We start from the raw sequence: 20,025 nt of genomic DNA, 5'->3' as shown, positions 1-20,025 counted from the left end.
GCTGTACATCACAAAACAAAAAGACAGTCCCTGCCCTATAAAGCTGATGATAATTTCTTTGTGGGAAAATTAGTGATCCCCACCATCCCAACTCACCTAGATCCATAGGTGCTGACTTCCTCTTGACCGGGGGGTGCTCGACCCCCACCTCCAGCACAGACCCTGTCCCCACTCCCCCTTCCTCCAAGCCCCCACCCTTGCCCTGCCTCTTCCCGCACCTGAGCACACCCCGTCCCTGCTCCTTCCCTTCCTTCCCAGCACCACTGACAGCTGTTCTGTGGTGTACAGGAAGTGCTGGGAGGGAGGGGAAGGAATTGATCGGGGGGCCGCAAGCAGGAGGTGCTGGGGGCAACAGGGGAGCTGGCTGCAGGTGATGCTAAGCACCCGCTAATTTTTTTCCAGAGCGCTCACGGAGTCGGCACCTGTGTCTAGATCTCACAAAAAGCCAGATAGGTTTTAACTCAAACTTCCCAAGACTGTTCCCCCTCAGTCAGAGACCAGATCTGGAAAATGTCAGCCCGAAAGATGAGAATTTGGGTTAGTTATGAGTGACTGAGAAAGGGGAGTTATAATGGAAACTCTCTCGGGCAACCTTCATGCTCCAGCTGTAGCTGCGAGGGAGGGAAATACCGATAATATGCCACTCTGGGGAGGGAAGGGAAATGCCCCACCAGATAGAGTGCCAGGGGTTCCCCCAGCTGGAACAGAGCACCCCTTGCACGTGAGGGTGGAGTCATACTATGTGGGTAGAACTCAGAAGAAACTTCTGCTTGGGCTTTGTTGGCCTATTTCAGTTTCCACCTGACTGGCTCAGTCAGCAGAGCATGAGACTCACTCTCAGGCTGCTGGGTTCGAGCCCTGCGTTTGAGTGAGCAGTACAGGCAGTGTGGCCTAGTGGCGAGAGAGCTGGACTGGGACTCAGGAGACCTGGGTTCTGTTTCTGGCTCTGCCACTGGCCTGCTGGGTGACCTCAGGCAAATTGCTTCAGCACCCTGTGCCCTCATGTGCCAAATGAAGCTGACCTCTTCTGTGAGGTGCCCTGAGATCTACTGAGGGGCAGGCGCTATGCAAGAGTAGGTGGTGGTGTTCTCTGCCCTGTTGGCTTCTTCTTTGCCAGAAATGGAGGAGGAGGTGAAAAGGATCCAACCCCCAGAGCTTGTTGAAATATTGGCCTCCCGCAGGCTGCTTGAACTGACTGTGTCTGCTGCAGTGATGCTGGCGTGGGAGCACACAGGCTTGTGTGTGCGCTCTTCCACCCCCACCAAGTGATGGGGGAACACAGGCTCCTTCTCCCATGGCCCGAAGAGCTGCACGCCCCCATGCTGCCGGAGGCGCCCCCGCCAGCTTTCACTTCAGCAGGCTGTAGCGTGACTCCTGGAACTGTATATTCGGGTTGCCTTCCCCAGTGATCTTTACAAACCCCGCTGCCCTGCTTCCTGCCCTCTGTGAGTCTGACACCTCTGTTAAACACGCCCGCCTGCACAGGCTGAAGCCCACTGCAGCACTCCCAGCCCATAGCCACCTACATTATACTTGTCTTCCTTGTCTGCCTCTGCGCTGCTGCCAGCAGAGGCTGCTTCCTCTGTGCTCTGGGTCCTGCTCCCATCCTGCTGGTCAATGGCCAGAGGGACACAGTCAAGCCAGGAGCATGGGCAGATGAGGCTGTCAGTCCTTCCGCCCCAGTTCGGCGTCCTCCAGCGGCTGCCTCCAAAGTGGAAATGGATTAGCCCCCAGGGTCTTAAACACCACGGGCTGTATTCTCGGCTTGTGTACATCACCTTAGCTCCCCGTTTCCAGCAGCTGTGGCTCTGGCCCCTCGGCATTAGCCTGAGTCATTAAAGGCATCACCTGAACTGAAAGTAAAAGGCTCCGAAATGTTCGTAAAGTGTCGCTGCCAGGTGTAAAGTCATATTTAAGGAACCTAGTGTGCCCTGTCCCCGGCCACGCCGGAGCTGGTTTAAACGGAACGAAAGGGTTTAAAACATTTAATGAGCAGTTCATCACTTGCGCTGCTTTAGTCTTTGTCCTTGAGTCATTCCAAGCAGAGACATCCAGCTGGTCAGTTCCACACTTCCCGGTTCTGTGCACTAGCGGAGTGCTGCAGGGTTTGCGGGGGTGATGATGATGATGACTTATTAGCACTTGTAGCACCTCGAGGCTGTAACGAGATCGGGGCCCCACCTAGGCTGGGTGCTGTACGGACCCCTAGTAAGAGACAGTCCTTGCCTTGATGAGCTTGCAATCCAAATAGACAAGACAAAGGATGGGAGAAAGGAGGGCTGATCTCCATCTCTGTCGACATTGTAGGAATTGAGTAAACGCCTCTGTTTTTATTTTGGTTTGGTTTGTGTCTTGTTAATAATGAAAAGGTTTCTACTTATCAGTTGTAGCAGGGATCACAGTGGTGGGGCTCGGAGTTCTGGGACTTGCTATGAAAAGTCCTGGACTGGTTCCAAATAGCACTGCTACTTCTGAGGGACCAGTGACAATTCAAGCTCTGATACCTAGTGACCCCCGCCCCCCCCTCCCCAGTGCTGGAAACAAACGCTGTACGGCATTGAAAATCTGGGATTCTTATCTTTTCAGTGGTACAGCCCTTGCAGTACTGTAAGATGTGAGATCTTAAATGATCTCTGGGTTATCTTCTTGTCTGTTATTTCTCCACCAGTTCAATTCCAGCTTGAACGTGGGAACTGTTATCTAGGGAACAGATAGGACTAGAAACTGGTGTTTTATATCATCTGAAAGCAGCTGGGATTCATAGCTTTCAAGTGGTATTAAATTCCAATCTCCAACTCGAGTGGTCACAAGATACCAGCTGCCAAAATGATGCCAGCTTTGAAGTGGGAGTTGGCGAAACAAGATGGCAGCCAGAAGGATGTGATTTTAAAAGTAGAATTGTCCCCCTTTATTTGTCACTCCCCAGATCTGCTCTCTGTGTCAACTCAGAATCACCCTTTGCTGACTTGAGTGATGAATGACATTGGTGCCGAGTGTAGAGCGGACGCAGCAGTGGGAGAGGGAGCTGGATTCTACGCTGGCTCCAGAATTCTCTTCTGTTGCAGAATTCTGGATTCTGTTGCATCGGCTGCAACATTGTTCACTAAATGCCAGTTGTAGAATCTGGATCCTTGGCGACGCATGAGCCTGGAAGAGGCCAGCCTGACCCAAGCTGAGTGTGCGGGGCTGGCACTTAGAAGGAACTGAGCTGTTTGGTTAGAGAAAACAACCCTCGACTCACAAAAGGGCATTATCACAGTCGCTCCTCAGCATGTACCGAAGCTTTAATCAATTAAGGTAATGCCCAGGTTTCCGGCACTCGGTATCGTCCTCTCTCTCTGCTTCAGAGCCCCATCTGGAAAAGGAGGATAATGCTTTTCTCCCGCTGTGCATCTGTGGTGTCTGTTTGCACTGTGAGCTCTTTGGGCAGGGACTGTCTCTTGTGCTATGCCTCGCACCATCACATCTAGAGCTGTTAATCAAGCTGCTGCCAACATACAAATAAATACATTTAACAATGGTGATCTGGTAGGAATCAGTACATGTGGTTTTAGGCCAGTGAACTTTTCCAGTGGCTGGTCGTGAGTTGAAAAGAAACGTGATCTCCAGGGTTTTAGAAAAGCTTTAATAAATTAAATATTAATTAGCCAGACTTTGCTTAGGTGAAGATCCCTGGTCAAGGTATGAAAAGGGCCCTGTCCCACTCCTGCTTAGATATCAAGCAAACTGTGATCAGCCTAGACTTGTGAAACTGAATTCAACCAGGCTTTGTGCTTCCTCTTGGGATGGAGAACTGGCCTGGGTGACTGCAGCCCAAAGCATTGAATTGAAAGCCCTGTTTTAATTCTTATCTGAGCCCATCCTGACCTTTAATGTGTTTGTCCTCGCAACATCCCCGTGGGGTAGGGCCATTGAGCAGGTGGGGAACTGACGGATAGAGACTAAGAAATTTTCCCAAGGTCACACAAGAGGTCTGTGGCAGAGCAGTGACTTGAACCTGGGTCTCCTAGGCTACTGTTCTGACCACTGGACCATCATTCCCCTCTCTCTCTTCCACTTGGTGTTGGAATGAATGAGCATCTGACCAGAACAATAAGGTGTTTCAAGTCTTCTGTTCTTTCCTTTGCTGGCTGGTAGAAAACTCCAGCCGCACCTCTGTGGAGATGTTGCTCTGCAAAGCTTGTGGAATCCCACTTCTCACCAAGGGTGCAGCGACTTACAGGATTCCTCTGTCTGGCTTTCGCCGGGATCTGTTCTTGCCGAGCCTCAGGGCTTCCCAAAGGGGCTGATCTGTAACCAGGAACACCATTCTGGGCGCTATAAAACAAAACGTACGTCGGGGGAGAGTCCAGAAGCAGTCACTGCATTTCCAAAGCAAATGTCTCCTTTCTTTTTTTTAAGCCAAATGGCAACCCCACGCAGGCTGGCTTATGGCATCCCTGAATTGGGCCGGACGGGGGAGTTTGGGACATACAGGACAGAGATGTTAGTATAGACGTACAGCCCTGGTAGGCAGGCATGGTGAGAAAAGGAGCACAGGAAACCGACCTGAGATTTTGTGAAGGCAGCACGGTCTAGTGGTTAGAGCAGGAGGGACTAGTAGTCAGGGCTCCTGGGTTCTGTTCCTGGTTTCGTGAGGGAAGCGGGATCTAGTGGTTAGAGCACCAGCAGGGTGGGAGATGGGATTTGGGAGTCAGGACTCTTGGGTTCTATCCTGCATTGGTCCAATGGATGAAACACTGGTCTGTTGCTCAGGAGACCAGGGCTCTGCCACTGAGCGGTGTGGGCAGGCCACTTCCTCTTTCTACCTGTCTCTTCCTGTGTGTCCGTACGGTGCCTGGCACCGAGGGGTGCTGATCTCAATCAGGGAGTCCCTAGGTACCGCTGCAACGTGAACAATTGGCAATGGAATGGAAGGGGGTCACCTAACAGGTATCATCTGTGGCTCTGTGAATTGGTGAACCGGGGGGAGTGATCGCTTAGAACAGCACGTCCTCTGCAAATGCTGAGGAAAAACAAAACAGGCTGGCAACAAAGCTGCCATGAACCTAAGGTGGTTCTCAGCCCCCCCCCCCCCCCAAGGCTGCCTGTGCCCTCAGTTTCCTCCATATCCCAGGCTGATGACTCTCAACCAGCCCTCTGCCACACTGGGTGCCAGATCTGGAGCAGGGCATGCAGAGAAATGTTCTCCGTTCTGGTCTCCAGTTACACACCTGTTAGTAGCTGCCTATGCCTCTTGCCTGCACAGGTACCTGTGTCAGCTGAGCCCTTAGCTAGTGAATAGCATTAGTGTGTGTGGTAAGCATGCGTGCGAGCAGTTTCCTGATTGGAGCTGCTGACAGTGCATGAGGGGCTGTGCTTGGAGTCCAGCTCTGTTGATTGGCGTGTGATGTGGGCCAGGGAGTGTTGTGACCTAGTGGATTGGGTAAGAAACTGGGAGGTTCTGAGTTCTGAGCCCGACAATGGGGCTGATACCTTCTTGCCTCGCAGGAGCTGTGGGGCATGATTTGATGGCTGGATGATGCTTTAATGCTACATACATGATAATCACTCAGCCACCCACACATCCAGGAAGTGATGGAATTGGCAAACAGCATGAAGGCTTGTACTGGGGCCTAGATACTGCGCCAACAACCCCCACTCCTTGGACATAACTGAGGTGGGGGTTGGGGAGAAAGGTCCCCAGAACTGCCCTTCCCTGCTGTAATAACTGTCCCCGAGCAGGAACAGGGAGGAGGGGACACACACAGCCAGTTTCTTCCCTCCTCCCTTGGAAGGAAGAGCCAGCCTTTAGCTTCTGAAGGATCCAAGCCCACATGGTGGCTGGTTGATGCTAACCAGCAGCACCAGTTGTATCACCGAGGATCGGCTACGCTTGGTAATTGTAGGAGAGTGTGTGTCCCCTCTGGGGCAGAGGTTCTCAATCTCTTTACCATTGTGGGCCGCATCCAATGCTGCCTGTGTGGCCCTGAGGCTGTCACAGGGGCCGCAGCTGGGTGCTGATTGGGCCACAAGTGGGCCGCAGGTCGAGAACCACTGCTCTGGGGGAACCCAGGGATCCGTTACTGCCAGGAAGCAGGAGACGGGGCTGTGGGTACTGTGCTGCACTGGAAACAGTAGAACTAACTGCTGTTTACACCCAGCTACCTGCAAAATTACCTCCCAAGCTGCACCACCGGGGGCAACGCCCCCCAAAAGTTCCCCCAGCGGGGTTTTCCCATAGCAGTGACCTTGTTACTTTAAGGGATTGTCTACACTGCATTGTAAACCTGGGCTGAGACTCCGGTTTGAGCCCAACCCCCCTTCCCACTGTCCCCACACAAATCTTTCTGACTCGGGTCTGCAAGTGCTCAGCACTTGGGTCCTAGCACCCGCCTGGAGTGTGGGCGCCAAGCTCAAGACCTGCCCAAGCCCTGTCATTTGCAATGTGGAGGCAGGTCAAGCTGCAAATCCGAGTCAGAAGGTCGGTGTAGTGCAATGCGGACGCGTTAGCACGGCTGGGAGACCTGGGTCCAGCAATTGTAAATGCAGAGTGGATGCTCAAGCAGGGACTTGAGTGCCGTGGGTACAATGCATCCCCTCAGTGCACAAACCGGGAATGCCGATCACCGCCACCCGTAGAGGGCGGGCTGTGAATTGGATTGCTGGCTCCTACAGAAGTGCTGAAGTTACGGGCTTGGTGCAGAAATGACCAGGCAAGGTTCTCTGGCCTGTGCCGTGCAGAAAAGTGAGGATCGCAGTAATCCCTTTAGCCTTCATAAACTATAGTTCGGTGACTAGCAACCTGTCAGCTGGAGGTGGCAGTTCATAGAGTGTTTGAATGATTTGGAATTTAATTGATGTATCTGGCTTAGTTAAAATTTTTTTTTTTTTTGCTACTTAAGCCCTCTTATGAGTGTGTAAGTGGTGTCCCCTTGTGGGGGGGTGTCCTTCCCCTTCCGGACCTGCCTTAAAGTGTGTTCTCTAGCCCTCTCCCAGTGCAGAGGCAGGGTACATGTGGATCAGTTTGTTTTGCCCAGCTTTGGGGGAGGAATCTCTCTTGGGGGGCGGGGGGCAGCTGTTCATCTCATTGGCCCAAGAGCTGAATGGGAAGCGGGTTAAGTCGAGCTGAGACCCCCCCCCTACTATGTATGCTGGGCTTGGCTTCACCCCCCAACCCACAATGGATAGCCAGGGAGGTAGGGGACTGAAACCACGTCCCTTTTTCCCCAGACCTGCAGCAGCTCAAAGTGGATGAAGCCAAAATCCTCCCCCCACCAGACGGAGTTGCTGCAACAGAGCTGGGCTGAGATAGGCCATGCCACGCCCCTTCCCAGAGCTCCATCTGGCCAGGGATGGTCTGAAAGCTTGAGCCAGGGGACAGTGCTAATTCCCAGACGCGCTCCTCCCCGCCCTTGCCTGGCTGAGACCTAGATCGGGGGAAGGGGCAGTGAAACGTGCATGATCCCCACCCTGTCTGTCCCCCTGCAGCATCCCAGGGAGTGGGGAGAAACCCCCACCAAGCTGTTTGTGCTCCAGAGAAGAACCCGGTTTGTTTCACAGCTAGCACACAAGGGAGGCCTCTTCCCAGCAGCAGCAGCTCACTTGGGTGCAAATTGGGTCTCTGTATTTCTGAATGGCGCTCAGCAGCCTCATCCGCCTACCCCAACCACTTCCTGTTTGTTCTGTCAAATCACACTGGTGCCCTGGGGTCCTCACAGCACCAGAGCAGCACAGAGACGGGATGGGGAGGGCTTGGTGCTAGTGGCTGGCTTCCGAGACTTCAGCCGCCTGCATGAAGCTACGGCTTCTGCCCTTGCTTCCCCCCAGTGTCACCGCAGTGGGAGAAGCTGGAAAATCCACTCACCTGCTCCCTGGCAGTGAGCAAGGTGCTTTCCTGGCACGTGTGGAGAAGAGGGAGGCAGGGCTTAAGCCATCCATTCCTACAGAACTTAACCAGCCCTTCTTGATCTTTGCCACGGTCAGAATCTGTCCTGATGCAGCCCTGCCCTTCCAGCAAGAGGTAGAAGCATGTAATGGACATGCCTGGTCAGTTTCAGGGCTGCTGTCCCATCTCTGGGAGAAGCAGTGGAAGAATTGTGTCAGTTTCACCCTGCTGCAGCTCCTAGGTGCAGAGACAGGCCCTAGAGCTGTTCGCGCTGGGAAGGACGCATGAAACAAGGGCAGAATAGCTATCCCCACAGAGCGTGCAGGAGACAGTGTCAGGGTAGGACAGCAGAAAGCTGCTGTGCATACAGGAGTCAGGGCTATGGGTGTGAGATGGCTGGGGGAAGGGAGAGAGTACAAGGTCCTTCCTTCTAGTAACCCAGGAGCCGGAGGGTCAGGCCTTTGGATTCATCAGACGCCTGCCAGGCAGAGGCTGATCCAAACAAGGAATTCCCCATGCAGGGTGTGTAGACACCACCTTCCCAGCAGCTGGAGGGTGGGGACTGGCCTTCTCCGCCAGGAACCTCCCTGGGGACACCACTCCCGCCTCGCCTCGGGGTAATAGGTGTCTGGCAACATTTTTCGAGCCCTGCTTTGTGTGTTGAAGAATGAGATGGCTATTCCTGGGGTGGGCGGGGGCCTCTGGCACTGCCCGCGGGGCTGGGTGCGTGACATGGCTCATCACATCCTCTCTCATTCACTCCTCCAGGTCTCATGGTACCAAGTGACGTGTCGCTCCTGTGAGACTCGATCCCCAGACCCGCCTGAGACAATGTCAGGAATGCAGGTAACAGCCAGAGCCACTTGTGCTTTGGGGGGGTCGGGGCCAGGGAAAGGCCGGGCTTGCTTGAGGCCTGTGTGGGGCGGGAGGAGAGACAGGCGAAGGCTGGAGCCCTGTTTTGGCTGGCGGGGCCATGTCTGGGGGTCGGGTGCAGGCCACTCCTTTCTGCAGCGCTCGCTGGTTTCTGGACGCCGGTGTAAATCGCTTGGCACCAGTCTGCCTGCACACCCCCAGGGCACTAGCACAGTGTGTTCTGTTCTCCCAGCCTCAGGAGCCGAAGGGTTAAATCAGGGCTTGTCCCCTCCTCTTTGTGCCCTCCATCCTGGGAATCAGCCATGGCACCTCCCCTGGCCCTGAAAGGCTTCGCTAATGAAACCTCCCGGCCAGTAGCCGAGGGCCCCTGGGAGTTCTCAAGGCAAGCGATGGGGCCAGGGCCAGCCCACAGCTAAGGTGGCGGCTTGTATTAACCAGCACGTATACCCAGCCCATTACCCCCGCCCCTCCGCTAGCATGTCTTGCCCGCTCACCGGGCCCAGGATTCCACCTTTCCACCCCCGAGGCCGTAGCCGAGGTTTGGGAGCAGCGTACGGTCAGTGTCTGAGGCCCTGTTTGTCTGTCCCTCTGGCAGGCCATTTGGCCGTCCGGTACGGAATGTATCGCCAAGTATAACTTCCATGGCACCGCCGAGCAGGACCTCCCGTTCAGCAAAGGGGACGTGCTCACCATCGTCGCCGTCACCAAGGTAACCCACCCCGCCCTTCGCCTCGGGGGTGCTGGCGAGTCGCTGCCTTCCCTGGGGCGACCCCAAAGGCAGCTGGAGGGATTGCGTCTCTGCAGCCCATCTTGGAGTGCCCTCACAGCGCTGGTTCTCAGCTTGTGGTCCAGGGAGGAGGGGCGGAATAGCCCCCGGGTCAGACACCCAGAGGAGGGGTGTGGGCTGCTGGACAGAAAGTTTTGGGAACCCAAATAGTAGGAGGTGGGGGGAGGGAAGTGATTAAATCTTCCTCTTAGAAAGTGATCCACGGATTGAAAAACTGGGAGACCCCCTTGCCGGCTCTGGGGTCACAGGGGGGCCCACTGCAGAGAGATGCGATGCCACCAGTGCCCACTGGGGTACGCTCATTATGCAGGAGCCCTGCCTGGATTCTCTCCCATAGGGGAGCAGAAGGGACAGGAAACCCAGCTGCCTTTTTAATTAACGTGATCATTATTTAAACCTCTCCAAAATGTAAGTTGCTCAGGCGGGTCCCAGGGAGACAGTCACGTGGGTTTAAAGTGAGACTCTGCCAGGAGTGACTCTGACGGGTGGCAGCATCGCCCGTGCACACAGATGCCCTGCGTTTGGTTCAAGAGCTGGCCTGGGCGTAGTGTTTAGACCCACCACAGGCAGGGCGTGTGGGGGTCTGTGAACTGAGCAGTGACACCCGGAGACCAGGGGTTGGTCTGCAGTTAATGGCAGTCAGGTGGTAAATCTGATGGGGCCTTTTTCATGAGGGAAGGTGGGGCTGACCAGTGCCTGCTGCCCCCTAGCTGGGCCTCTATAATCAATGACGGAGCTATGGCCTGGCCAGCATGTGCCTTGCAGGCAGACGCCAGGTCTACGCTAAAAAGTTAGGTTGACTCAGCAACGTCACTCAAGGGTGTGAAAAATCCACGCCCTGAACAACATAGTGAAGCCGACCTAACCCCCAGTGCAGGCAGCGCTAGGTCGAGGGAAGGACTCTTCCATTGGCCTAGCTGCTGCCTCTCAGGGAGGTGGCGTACGTCTCGCTCCGTCAGCGTAGGCTGTGTCTACACAGAAGTGCAGCCATGCCACTGTTGCGTTTCCCAAGCTCAGAGCTCTAGGCTGGCAGGATGGCAGTCTGGCCATGAGCTAGGTCATGCAGTGAGCAGGCAGCGCTGGTCCCAGCACCCAGGATGGGTGCTTTGCTGCGTAGGCCTGGGCCTTCTCTGGTTTTGTCTCATCAGCTAAACAGGGTTGGGCTGGGTGAGTGCTCGGGTGGGGGACATCCAGGAAAACCAGAGGTGCTGCAGGCAGAGACGCAGGCATTCAGTCGGAGCGGAGGTGCTTCTCTTCCTGCGTCAGTGGGAGAGCAGTGCCTTGAAGTGCTAAGAGGTGCTGGGCTATTAACAGTGCCTTGCTACAGATGGGATGAAAAGCTGACGCACTAAACACTGCAGCTCATTCGGGGTGTCAGAGCCTTTCTTTTCTTTCTGTTTTGCAAAAGGACGGGCTTCTTAACCCTGTTATCTTGATCAGATTCCAGGCCTGGGGATTACATTCTGCAAATGTAAACGATCCCTTAATTGGACTCTTGTCATCTTCAGTGCCCAAGCTAAAGCGTTGTATAGCGTTACTGTGAGCTATTAAACAACTGCCTTGTGACACCTCAGAGGTAGCTGCATGCATAATATGTCTTTAGGATTCCCCAAGACAAAAGGCTCTGTGTAGATGTAAGTCTCTCTATGGCAGTGCATTGCTCAGTGGGATGGAGGGGAGAGCATTGTGGGTGGCATAGGCACATGGGGGCGGCTCGGCTCACTTCTGCTTTCCCTTCCCAGGATCCTAACTGGTACAAAGCCAAAAACAAGGTGGGCCGTGAGGGGATCATCCCTGCCAACTATGTTCAGAAGCGGGAAGGAGTGAAAGCCGGAACCAAACTCAGTCTGATGCCGTGAGTATCCAGAGGAAGGAACAAAACCCATCTTATCAATTGCCACCCAGATCCTATGCTGCTTGTTGTGGCCATGGGCAGCAGGATGGTGGATCTGTAGCAAGGCTGGACTGATGATTTGAAGTGCTGCCTAACACAGGGCTTGAAAAACTTACTGAAGACCTGCAAACCAGAGAGCCAAAGCTGCCCTACCAGAGAGAGAGCCAGTAGAGATACAACAGCATCAGTACCTGGGTTCATGGCTTTCCCAGCAGCAGAGGGAAATTGACCTGGTTTCTGTCAGTTTCACTGCTGAGGCTCTGAATAACAGCAGAGAAACTGACCAGAGTCTTGTTAACTTTGTTCTGTGGCTGCTTCTGAGAGCTATGAACATCTACAGAGGCACTGGAGCTATCTGTCTGCAGACTAAGGAAGACAAATGCAGCATAGGGTCACATTTAGAAGGGTTTTTTTTGCAGCTATAAAGGCTTCTCACCGACCAGAAGAGAGAAGGCACATGGTATTTTTGAGCCCTTCTCCCCCTAATGCCCAAAGTATGTGGGGGAAAACGCCTCTGTGATGCTGCCCCTCATGCCTGCTACATCCCATTTCATGGGTCACCAGTCCAGTGGCCTCATCCTAGGCTTGCTTAACCCATAGCTGCCAAATTCAAGTGCAACCTTGTGTGGGACTTGCGCCTAGCAGTGTTCCTTTGGGTGCCTGGGGGCCGTTGGCAGGTGGATTATACTCTCATTCACCAGTAGAGGGTGCTCAGGCCAGTTAGCAAGAGCAATTAATGATGGCTTAAATCCAGAAGATCTGATGCAGTTTAGATGTAATGGTGACAGTGCCCGCAGCAAATGGCTGTCGCAGACCAGCTCACGCTGGGTACAGCAGGCAGTGTGTGAAACACAGGGCAGAGGAAATCCTGGGGGGTGGAGTGAGGGACAGTGTCTTGTATAAGGGGAGGGTCAGCAGTGAAAGCTGAAGCCAGGAGAGCTGCACATGCTCTGGTGACTCCGTTTCTGCACTTCCTAGTGCTTACACCTGTTGGGGCTGTGTCGGTCTCAGCAGCATGTGTGTGTGTTCTGGGGTGTATTTCCTGGTTAACTTGGTTAACCCCTCAGTCACTGGGGCTCTGGGCACAGCAGGGCTTGTGTGTGGCCTGGCCGATTGTTACAAGGGGCTCTGGTTGTAAGGGCTGCAGGTGCTGTGGGTGGCCGATGCCTCCTGATCGGGAGCGCCTCACCCAGAGGGAAGTGCACGTGGGGTTGGGACGTCTGTTCGGGGTGCCTGGGTCTCCTTCTCCCAGTGCCCTGCAGACACGTCTCTCAGCCAGAAATGCTGACCTCTCCTCCCGTCGGAGCGCTGTGAAGTAAGATCCATGTCCCACAGCTGGGGTCACTTTTCAGCAGCTGGTCCCGCCATCCTAGGCAGATACGAGTCTCTGGAGATGGAGGAAGCACCCACAGGCCTGGGACGTGTGGGGCTTTAGACAGCACTAGATGAGTGCAGATGGGCAGTACCCTGATCCCGTATGGCTTACAATTCTCTAATGGTGTTTTGCCCCCTCGATCTGTGCTCATCTTGTGCAGTCTGGGTGCCAGCAGTCTCTCTGCCTCTGAGTGCTCCTCCACGCTGTGCTAGCACCCTAAAGCCTTTGTTGGGCTCCATGCATCTGCTTGCTTCCTTGCCTGGGAGCCTGTGCATGCTCTGGTCCCCGGCAGGAAACTTGCACTGCCAGCGAGCTAGCTCCCTTTCCTACTCTCTCAGAGGATTTCCTGTGTGCGCACCTTTCTTATCATCTCCTGCCTTGTGCCTGGCTTGCTCATTCTGCTCACCTCAGCACCTCCTGTCCTGCAGCGGAGGCTCGGTGTCGGAGGCTGAACTGGTCTGAGGCCTTACAGGAAGATGCACGTTCCTGATCATGTGTGACGGGCACAATCAGTCGTGTTCACACGGGCAGCACCAAGGGTGGGACATGGCCAAAGAGGATGGGGACAGGGCCATTTCCCTGCGTGCCCAGGAAGCTGTTTCTGTTCTCTAACAGCTGTGCTGTCGCTCTCCTGCATTCCACTTAAAGACCCTCCTCCTTCAGCCCCAGCTCCTCCCCAAGGCTTGAGTGATGCTCACACTGGCAGTGTCCCCTGAACAATTCCCTCTTGGAAAATGGCTTCTGATTGGGACTGGGACATCAGGAGGGCTGGGGGTCGGAACTGAGGGGCACTGGCAGAGTTGTGGGGGCACCGGGCTGGGATAGCCAGGGCCAGCTCCAGGGCTTTTTCTGCCCCAAGCGATCGGCGGCAATTCACCGCTTTCTTCTTCGGTGGCATTTTGGTGGCAGGTCCTTCCCTCCGAGAGGGACCGAGGGACCCGCTGCCGAAGAGCCCGACCTGCCACCCCTTCCCCTTGATCGCCCCAAGCACCTGCTTGCTGAGCTGGTGCCTGGAACTGGCCCTGGGGATAGCAGGGGGGCTGCAGGTCGGGATTGAGGGGCACTGGCAGAGCTGTGGGGGTGCCGGGCTGGGATCGCAGGGGGGCTGCAGGTCAGGATTGAGGGGCACTGGCAGAGCTGTGGGGGTGCCGGGCTGGGATCGCAGGGGGGCTGCAGGTCGGGATTGAGGGGCACTGGCAGAGCTGTGGGGGTGCCGGGCTGGGATCGCAGGGGGGCTGCAGGTCGGGATTGAGGGGCACTGGCAGAGCTGTGGGGGTGCCGGGCTGGGATCGCAGGGGGGCTGCAGTTCGGGATTGAGGGGCACTGGCAGAGCTGTGGGGGTGCCGGGCTGGGATCGCAGGGGGGCTGCAGGTCAGGATTGAGGGGCACTGGCAGAGCTGTGGGGGTGCCGGGCTGGGATCGCAGGGGGGCTGCAGGTCGGGATTGAGGGGCACTGGCAGAGCTGTGGGGGTGCCGGGCTGGGATCGCAGGGGGGCTGCAGGTCGGGATTGAGGGGCACTGGCAGAGCTGTGGGGGTGCCGGGCTGGGATCGCAGGGGGGCTGCAGGTCGGGATTGAGGGGCACTGGCAGAGCTGTGCGTAAGAACCCTTGTCTTCGCTGTGCCCAGGTTTGTGTCCCTCACACACTGGGGCAGTGAATTGACCCCTCTGCTCTCTCTCCCCCTGCCCCAGCTGGTTCCATGGGAAGATCACACGGGAGCAGGCGGAGCGGCTGCTGTACCCCCCAGAGACTGGCCTCTTCCTGGTGCGGGAGAGCACCAACTACCCGGGCGATTACACCCTGTGCGTGAGCTGCGAGGGGAAGGTGGAGCATTACCGCATCATCTACTCCTCCAGCAAGCTCAGCATCGACGAGGAGGTCTACTTCGAGAACCTCATGCAGCTGGTGGAGGTGAGCTGTGGGGGAGGGCCTCCCCAAAAGCTCGGCCTGGCCAGGTCTCCCAGCCCTCCATGGAAATGGCCCACAGCCTTGAACTCCCAGCACCCGCTCCCTGCAGCCACCATCACAAGTCACCCACTTAGCAACACTGAGTTTGCATAAAGATTTGCATTCCAAATCCTTTGTTCTCCGTCCCCCCAGCACATGGTGATCTCTGTCTCACGCACACCCACCACCCCGTGCTGGCAGGACTCTGCAGAGGGGATCACAGAGACTCAACTCCTCTCTTTCAGCCCTAGAGAGGACATCTGCCACTCAGGGTGATGGTGTATCAGGAGGGCAGTGGGTTGTGGGGAGGTTCCCGCTGCACCGGCCTTGGCGGCAAACACAGGCCACCAGTTTCTCCGGCGCTGGGCCAGATACCTCTCAGCTGCACTCAAGTAGCTGTGCCCTCCCCTCCCCCTGCTGAGGAGCCCAGCTCCCCTCCCCACCCTCACAGTGCTCGCTGGAGGCAGGGCTGCGGTTAGCCGGGTTCAGCCTGGCTCTGCCCTGATAATGATTCAGACAAACCTGCTGAGCACTTCCTGCCTCTCAGGGCCACACCCCCCAGCCCGGGCAGGAAGAGGCTCCTCGCTGTGTGATGGAATCCAAAAGTTTCGTGCCTCTCTCGGGAGCTGAGCGCGCTGGGGCAGGGGGCTGGCTCCAAGGGGGTGGGGAGCCCAGGGAGATTTGTATTGGTTCCTCTCTTGAGCACAGCTCGGGAGCATAGGGGGATTCCAGCACATCTCCCAGGGTGATGGGAAAGGCCCCAGCATCATGACTGGGAGGTGGGCAGGGTCCTGGTGCCCTATGCACCCTGATCTTTCACCAGGGCCGGCTCCAGGGTGTTTGCTGCCCCAAGCAACAAAAAGAGAAGGAGAAAAAAAAAAAGCCGCGATTGCGATCTGCAGCTCTACCGCCGCCACTTCAGTCTTCCGCGGCAATTCAGCGGCTGGTCCTTTGCTCCGAGGGACCCACCGCTGAATTGCCGCTGAAGACCCGGACATGCCGCCCCTCACTGTCGGCCGCCCCAAGCAGCTGCTTGCTGGGCTGGTTCCTGGAGCCGGCCCTGTCTTTCACAGCCAGGAACAACTCCATGCCCTCCAGGTCAGAATGGGCATGGCAGGATCTGAGGTCACCAGGGTTCCATTGGGCTCACGCAAGCCAGCGCTCAGCACCGACCAGGGTGAAGGGCCACCCGTCTGTGGTCCCCTGTCCAGCTGCTTAGCTCTGGGGTGGGGGCTGGGCTCTGCTGGCATCAGTGCAGAGTGCCCATTGGAACTCCCTGGGGCAGAGACGGCCCTGGGGGGCAGCGGGGAGAGGATGTGGCCGTCTCCTGGCTGGAGCAGACCCCGCAGATCAGCCTCGCCTAGGAGCCTTGCTGTAGCCAACGCCTGGTGCCGCAAGGGAAGGAGGCGGCTCTGGGCTGGGTGCACGTGGGGAGCAGGGGGTCGTCTGCCCAGCGTGTGTGTCCCCAATTCACCCTTGTTTCCAGGGTTCAGACAGGAGCCTGCAAGACAAGCTGCTCTGCAGGCCCTTGTGCTAAGGCCGGCTGGTCTCTTCTTGTCCTCGTGCTACCCCCTGGTGGGCAGACTGTGCCACTGCACCGTTTGATCAACACTCTGGAACCCACTCTGGTATCTCTGCCAATTCCTCCCCCTCCCAGTCCCTGGAAGTGTGCTGCCCCATGTGTGCTGCATGCTGCAAATGCTTGGCCAGGCCACAGAAACCAGCCCAGCTGTTCAGCACAGGCCAGCCTGGCTGAAATAGCCAAGGGAAACGCAGGTCCAAAATGAGGAGCCATTAGCACAAATGTTGGGGGAAGGGGTGGAATATCTATACTGGAGGGCTGCAGGGTGAGACTGGGGGTTTTGGCAGAGCTGGGAGGGGCTGCGGATCAGGACTGTGGGGGAGTTGGCAGGGCAGGGGCTGCGGATCAGGACTGGGGAGCGTTGGCAGGGCAGGGGCTGCGAATCAGGACTGGGGAGCATTGGCAGGGGCAGGGCAGGGCCTGCGGATCAGGACTGGGGGACATTGGCAGGGCAGGGGCTGCGGATCAGGACTGGGGGACATTGGCAGGGCAGGGGCTGCGGATCAGGACTGGGGGACATTGGCAGGGCAGGGGCTGCGGATCAGGACTGGGGAGCATTGGCAGAGCTGGGGCTGTGGATCAGGACTGGGGAGCATTGGCAGAGCTGGGGCTGTGGATCAGGACTGGGGGACATTGGCAGGGGCAGGGCAGGGCCTGCGGATCAGGACTGGGGAGCGTTGGCAGAGCTGGGGCTGCGGATCAGGACTGGGGAGCGTTGGCAGGGCAGGGGCTGCGGATCAGGACTGGGGAGCGTTGGCAGGGCAGGGGCTGCGGATCAGGACTGGGGAGCGTTGGCAGGGCAGGGGCTGCGGATCAGGACTGGGGGACGTTGGCAGAGCTGGGGGTTGGGACCAGACCGGGGGGGGGGGTCTGTCAGTCTGGATTTTAGAGCTACGAGATGGATCAGGCATTTGCCCCATGGCACTCTCTGACAGACTCCCCAGTATCGCTCCTTTGCCTTTGTGAGCACTAAAAATCACTGTGTGGGGAACATCCGACAAACCCTGTGGTAGCAGAGCTGGGTTAAATGGGAGCCTCCCTCAGTGAGCCCCTGCAGCCCTGCACTGCTGCCCTGGCCAGCGGGGAAGGAACCCAGGTGGTTTTCCCTGGGAAATCAGTCTGCCTGGGCCAGCCCATCCTTTACGTAGGAAGGGGAATTGGAGATCTCACTGGCTCATTTGGCCTCCCCCCGTCCTCCCCATGTTGGACTCTCCCCTGGAGCTGCAGACCTGGCCTGGGGTATCCACTCCCCTCAGCCCTACGTAGGGATGGCAGGAGCTGGGCCTCGCTATTAACTGTGCATCAGGTGGGGCGAAGGTGTCTGGGATCACACAGCCAGTTGGTGGCAGAGCCGGAATCAGAGCCCAGGTCTCCTAAGCGAGGTCTGGCTGGGTGGGGGTCTCACCTCCTGCCTTCTCCTCCCGGCAGCATTACACCACAGACGCCGACGGGCTCTGCACACGCCTCATCAAACCCAAACTCATGGAGGGGACGATAGCGGCTCAGGACGAGTTCTCCAGAAGTGAGTGCATCCCCGAGCGGGGCGCAGCACCGTCAGCAGCTCTCTCCCCCCCTGCCCCCCCAATCCATCCCAGCTGGTCTGTTTGCCGGCTCACCTCTCCCTTCCCCTTCCAGGCGGCTGGGCCCTCAACATGAAGGACCTGAAGCTTCTGCAGACCATCGGCAAAGGGGAGTTTGGAGGTCAGTCGGGCTCAGGCCTTGTACTCTGCTTTGGGGGTGGGGAGGGGAACTGGGGGCTGAGCCCAACCCCTCTCCCTCCCCTAGAGGAAGGATCCAGTCTCATGCCATTCTAGCTCTGGGCTCCCTCCGGCTCCTTCCCCACCCTGAGGGGGTGATGCTCTTGGGGGGCAGCAGGAATCCAGTCGGTGTCCAGCTGCTCCCTGGCTCTGGTTGCAGTGACCCCTTTGCCCATTACCGGCACCTCCAGCTGAGGTTCCCGAAGCTCTTCGGGGCCGTGATGAGTTCAGTGTCTTGGCTGGCTGGCTTAGCTCTTACACCCACGTCACCCCAAGGTCAGAGGCTGCTCTTGTCCCCATGTTACGGGTTGGGGCAGAGGGGGACTTGGCTGAGGTCGCATGGTTGGGATTAGAACTCGGGACTTCTTAATCTGAGCATGAATCCCAAACTGATTCTCCCCTAGCGAGTAAATCTGCAAGGCCTGGGCTGGGCGGGGGGCAGTCTGGGGGGTTCCCCATGTAGGGAAGAGGGGACGCCGATGTTCGTAGGCGCCTTCAGTCCGTGTCTCCTCCTCTCAGACGTGCTGTTGGGTGATTACCGTGGCAACAAGGTCGCCGTGAAGTGCATTAAACACGATGCCACCGCGCAGGCCTTTCTGGCAGAGGCCTCGGTGATGACGTGAGTGTTGCGGGGGGCTGGGAGGTCGTGCGCTCCCGGAGGAGAGAGAGAGAAAATGCCCCCCCCCCCCCCCGGATGGGAGAGCGGGGCAGGGGACAGGGAGCCCTCATCCAGTCGTGACAGGAGTCGGAAGCAGGGCTGGGGGGCGTATGGAGAGCAGGCCTAGGGCAGTGGAGTGGGGTGGCTCTGGGGGAGGGAGAGCCCTCCGGTGTGACTGGGGTTTGGGTGGATGGCGCGTGGTAATGGCAAGCCGCCCAGAGCCAGCTCTGTGTCTGCAGCAATGTCCCTGTGCCCTGGGGGGTGGGCACTGGCTGGGGCCAGCGCAGATCTGCCCGCTGCTGCCTGGCTCTGAGCTAGCGCCCCGTGGCTTTGCAGGCAGCTCCGACACAGCAACCTGGTACAGCTGCTGGGGGTGATCGTGGAGGAGAAGAGTGGCCTTTACATCGTCACTGAATACATGGCAAAGGTGAGGCCCTGCGGCGGGGGGGAGCCAGCCTGTCCCTGGGAGCCTGTGTGAGGTCTGGCAGCAGGGATCAAACAGGCTCCATGCTAAATACAACAGCCCCCCTCCCTGGCACTGAGCAGAACTCGCCTGCTGAGCACCAGCAGACCTGTCCGTCCCTGCTCCCACCTCCCAACCTGCCCCAAGAAGTTTGCCAGTGCACGTGGGAAGCAGCGCAGCCAATAGAAAGCTGCCCAGGCTTGGATTCCTCCTTCCCTTTAGCTGCCCCTTCACTCGACCCTGGCACATGCCCGCATCTGCAGCACCCCACCAAGCTGCTTCCCTGGCACCCTACAACAGCCACGGTAATGCCCGCCCACCGAGCGCAGCCATGAGTCGCTGACGCCCCAGGACGCGTCTGTGTCCGGCACTGGGAAAGATGCTTCAGGGACTCCTGGCAAATCCCGGGCACCTCCTGGTGCATTATGGGTCCTGTGAATGGAGCCGGCAGCCCCCCTGCAGTGGGAGGTTGGGACCCCCTGGAGCGCTGGCTGCAGTCGTCTCTCCACAGGCGCTTGGGGGTGGGGCCTGGTGTTACTAGTGCTTGGGCACAAACAGGAAGCCCCGGCACGGGCACCTACTGGGGGCAGGTTTGGGTAGGTCCCCACTGAGCATCGCCCCACAGCGGCTTAGACCAGGGGCGATGCAGGGAGGCGGCAGGACGCCTTCGTCCCAGGGGGCGCTCAGCTGGGAGGCCCCAGCTTGGGACAGGCACCGTGGGCAATTGCCTGTTTGACACGTACAGTCAGCGCCCCCGGTGCTTTGTGGGGGTTGGTCTGTTACTGACTGAGAGAAGCCACCTCCTCCGCCCAGCACCGCCGA

At 57.4% G+C, this 20,025-nt stretch overlaps 1 protein-coding gene across 4 annotated transcripts in view; it reads left to right on the top strand.

Moving 5' to 3' along the window:
• The window catches only part of CSK (C-terminal Src kinase), a 61,755-nt gene that overhangs the window by 37,581 nt on the left and 4,149 nt on the right, over positions 1-20,025 (top strand). Inside the window, exons 1-9 of one of the 4 annotated variants that reach the window (XM_044980370.1) lie at positions 3,125-3,297; positions 8,636-8,713; positions 9,336-9,449; positions 11,270-11,382; positions 14,488-14,707; positions 17,754-17,847; positions 17,961-18,026; positions 18,602-18,701; positions 19,077-19,167. In XM_044980370.1, the coding sequence (XP_044836305.1) occupies positions 8,699-8,713; positions 9,336-9,449; positions 11,270-11,382; positions 14,488-14,707; positions 17,754-17,847; positions 17,961-18,026; positions 18,602-18,701; positions 19,077-19,167 (813 nt within the window). In that variant the 5' untranslated portion in view covers positions 3,125-3,297; positions 8,636-8,698. Of the gene's footprint in view, positions 1-3,124; positions 3,298-5,485; positions 5,660-5,705; positions 5,879-8,635; positions 8,714-9,335; positions 9,450-11,269; positions 11,383-14,487; positions 14,708-17,753; positions 17,848-17,960; positions 18,027-18,601; positions 18,702-19,076; positions 19,168-20,025 lie in introns of those variants that run through there. The other 3 variants (XM_044980372.1, XM_044980368.1, XM_044980369.1) reach the window with 3 other exon arrangements.

Source organism: Mauremys mutica, chromosome 11 (assembly GCF_020497125.1).
Source record: "Mauremys mutica isolate MM-2020 ecotype Southern chromosome 11, ASM2049712v1, whole genome shotgun sequence".
Classification (NCBI taxonomy): Eukaryota; Metazoa; Chordata; order Testudines; family Geoemydidae; genus Mauremys; species Mauremys mutica.
The sequence above is the reverse complement of the archived record's forward strand: the minus strand, read 5'-3'. Positions and strand labels throughout refer to the sequence as shown.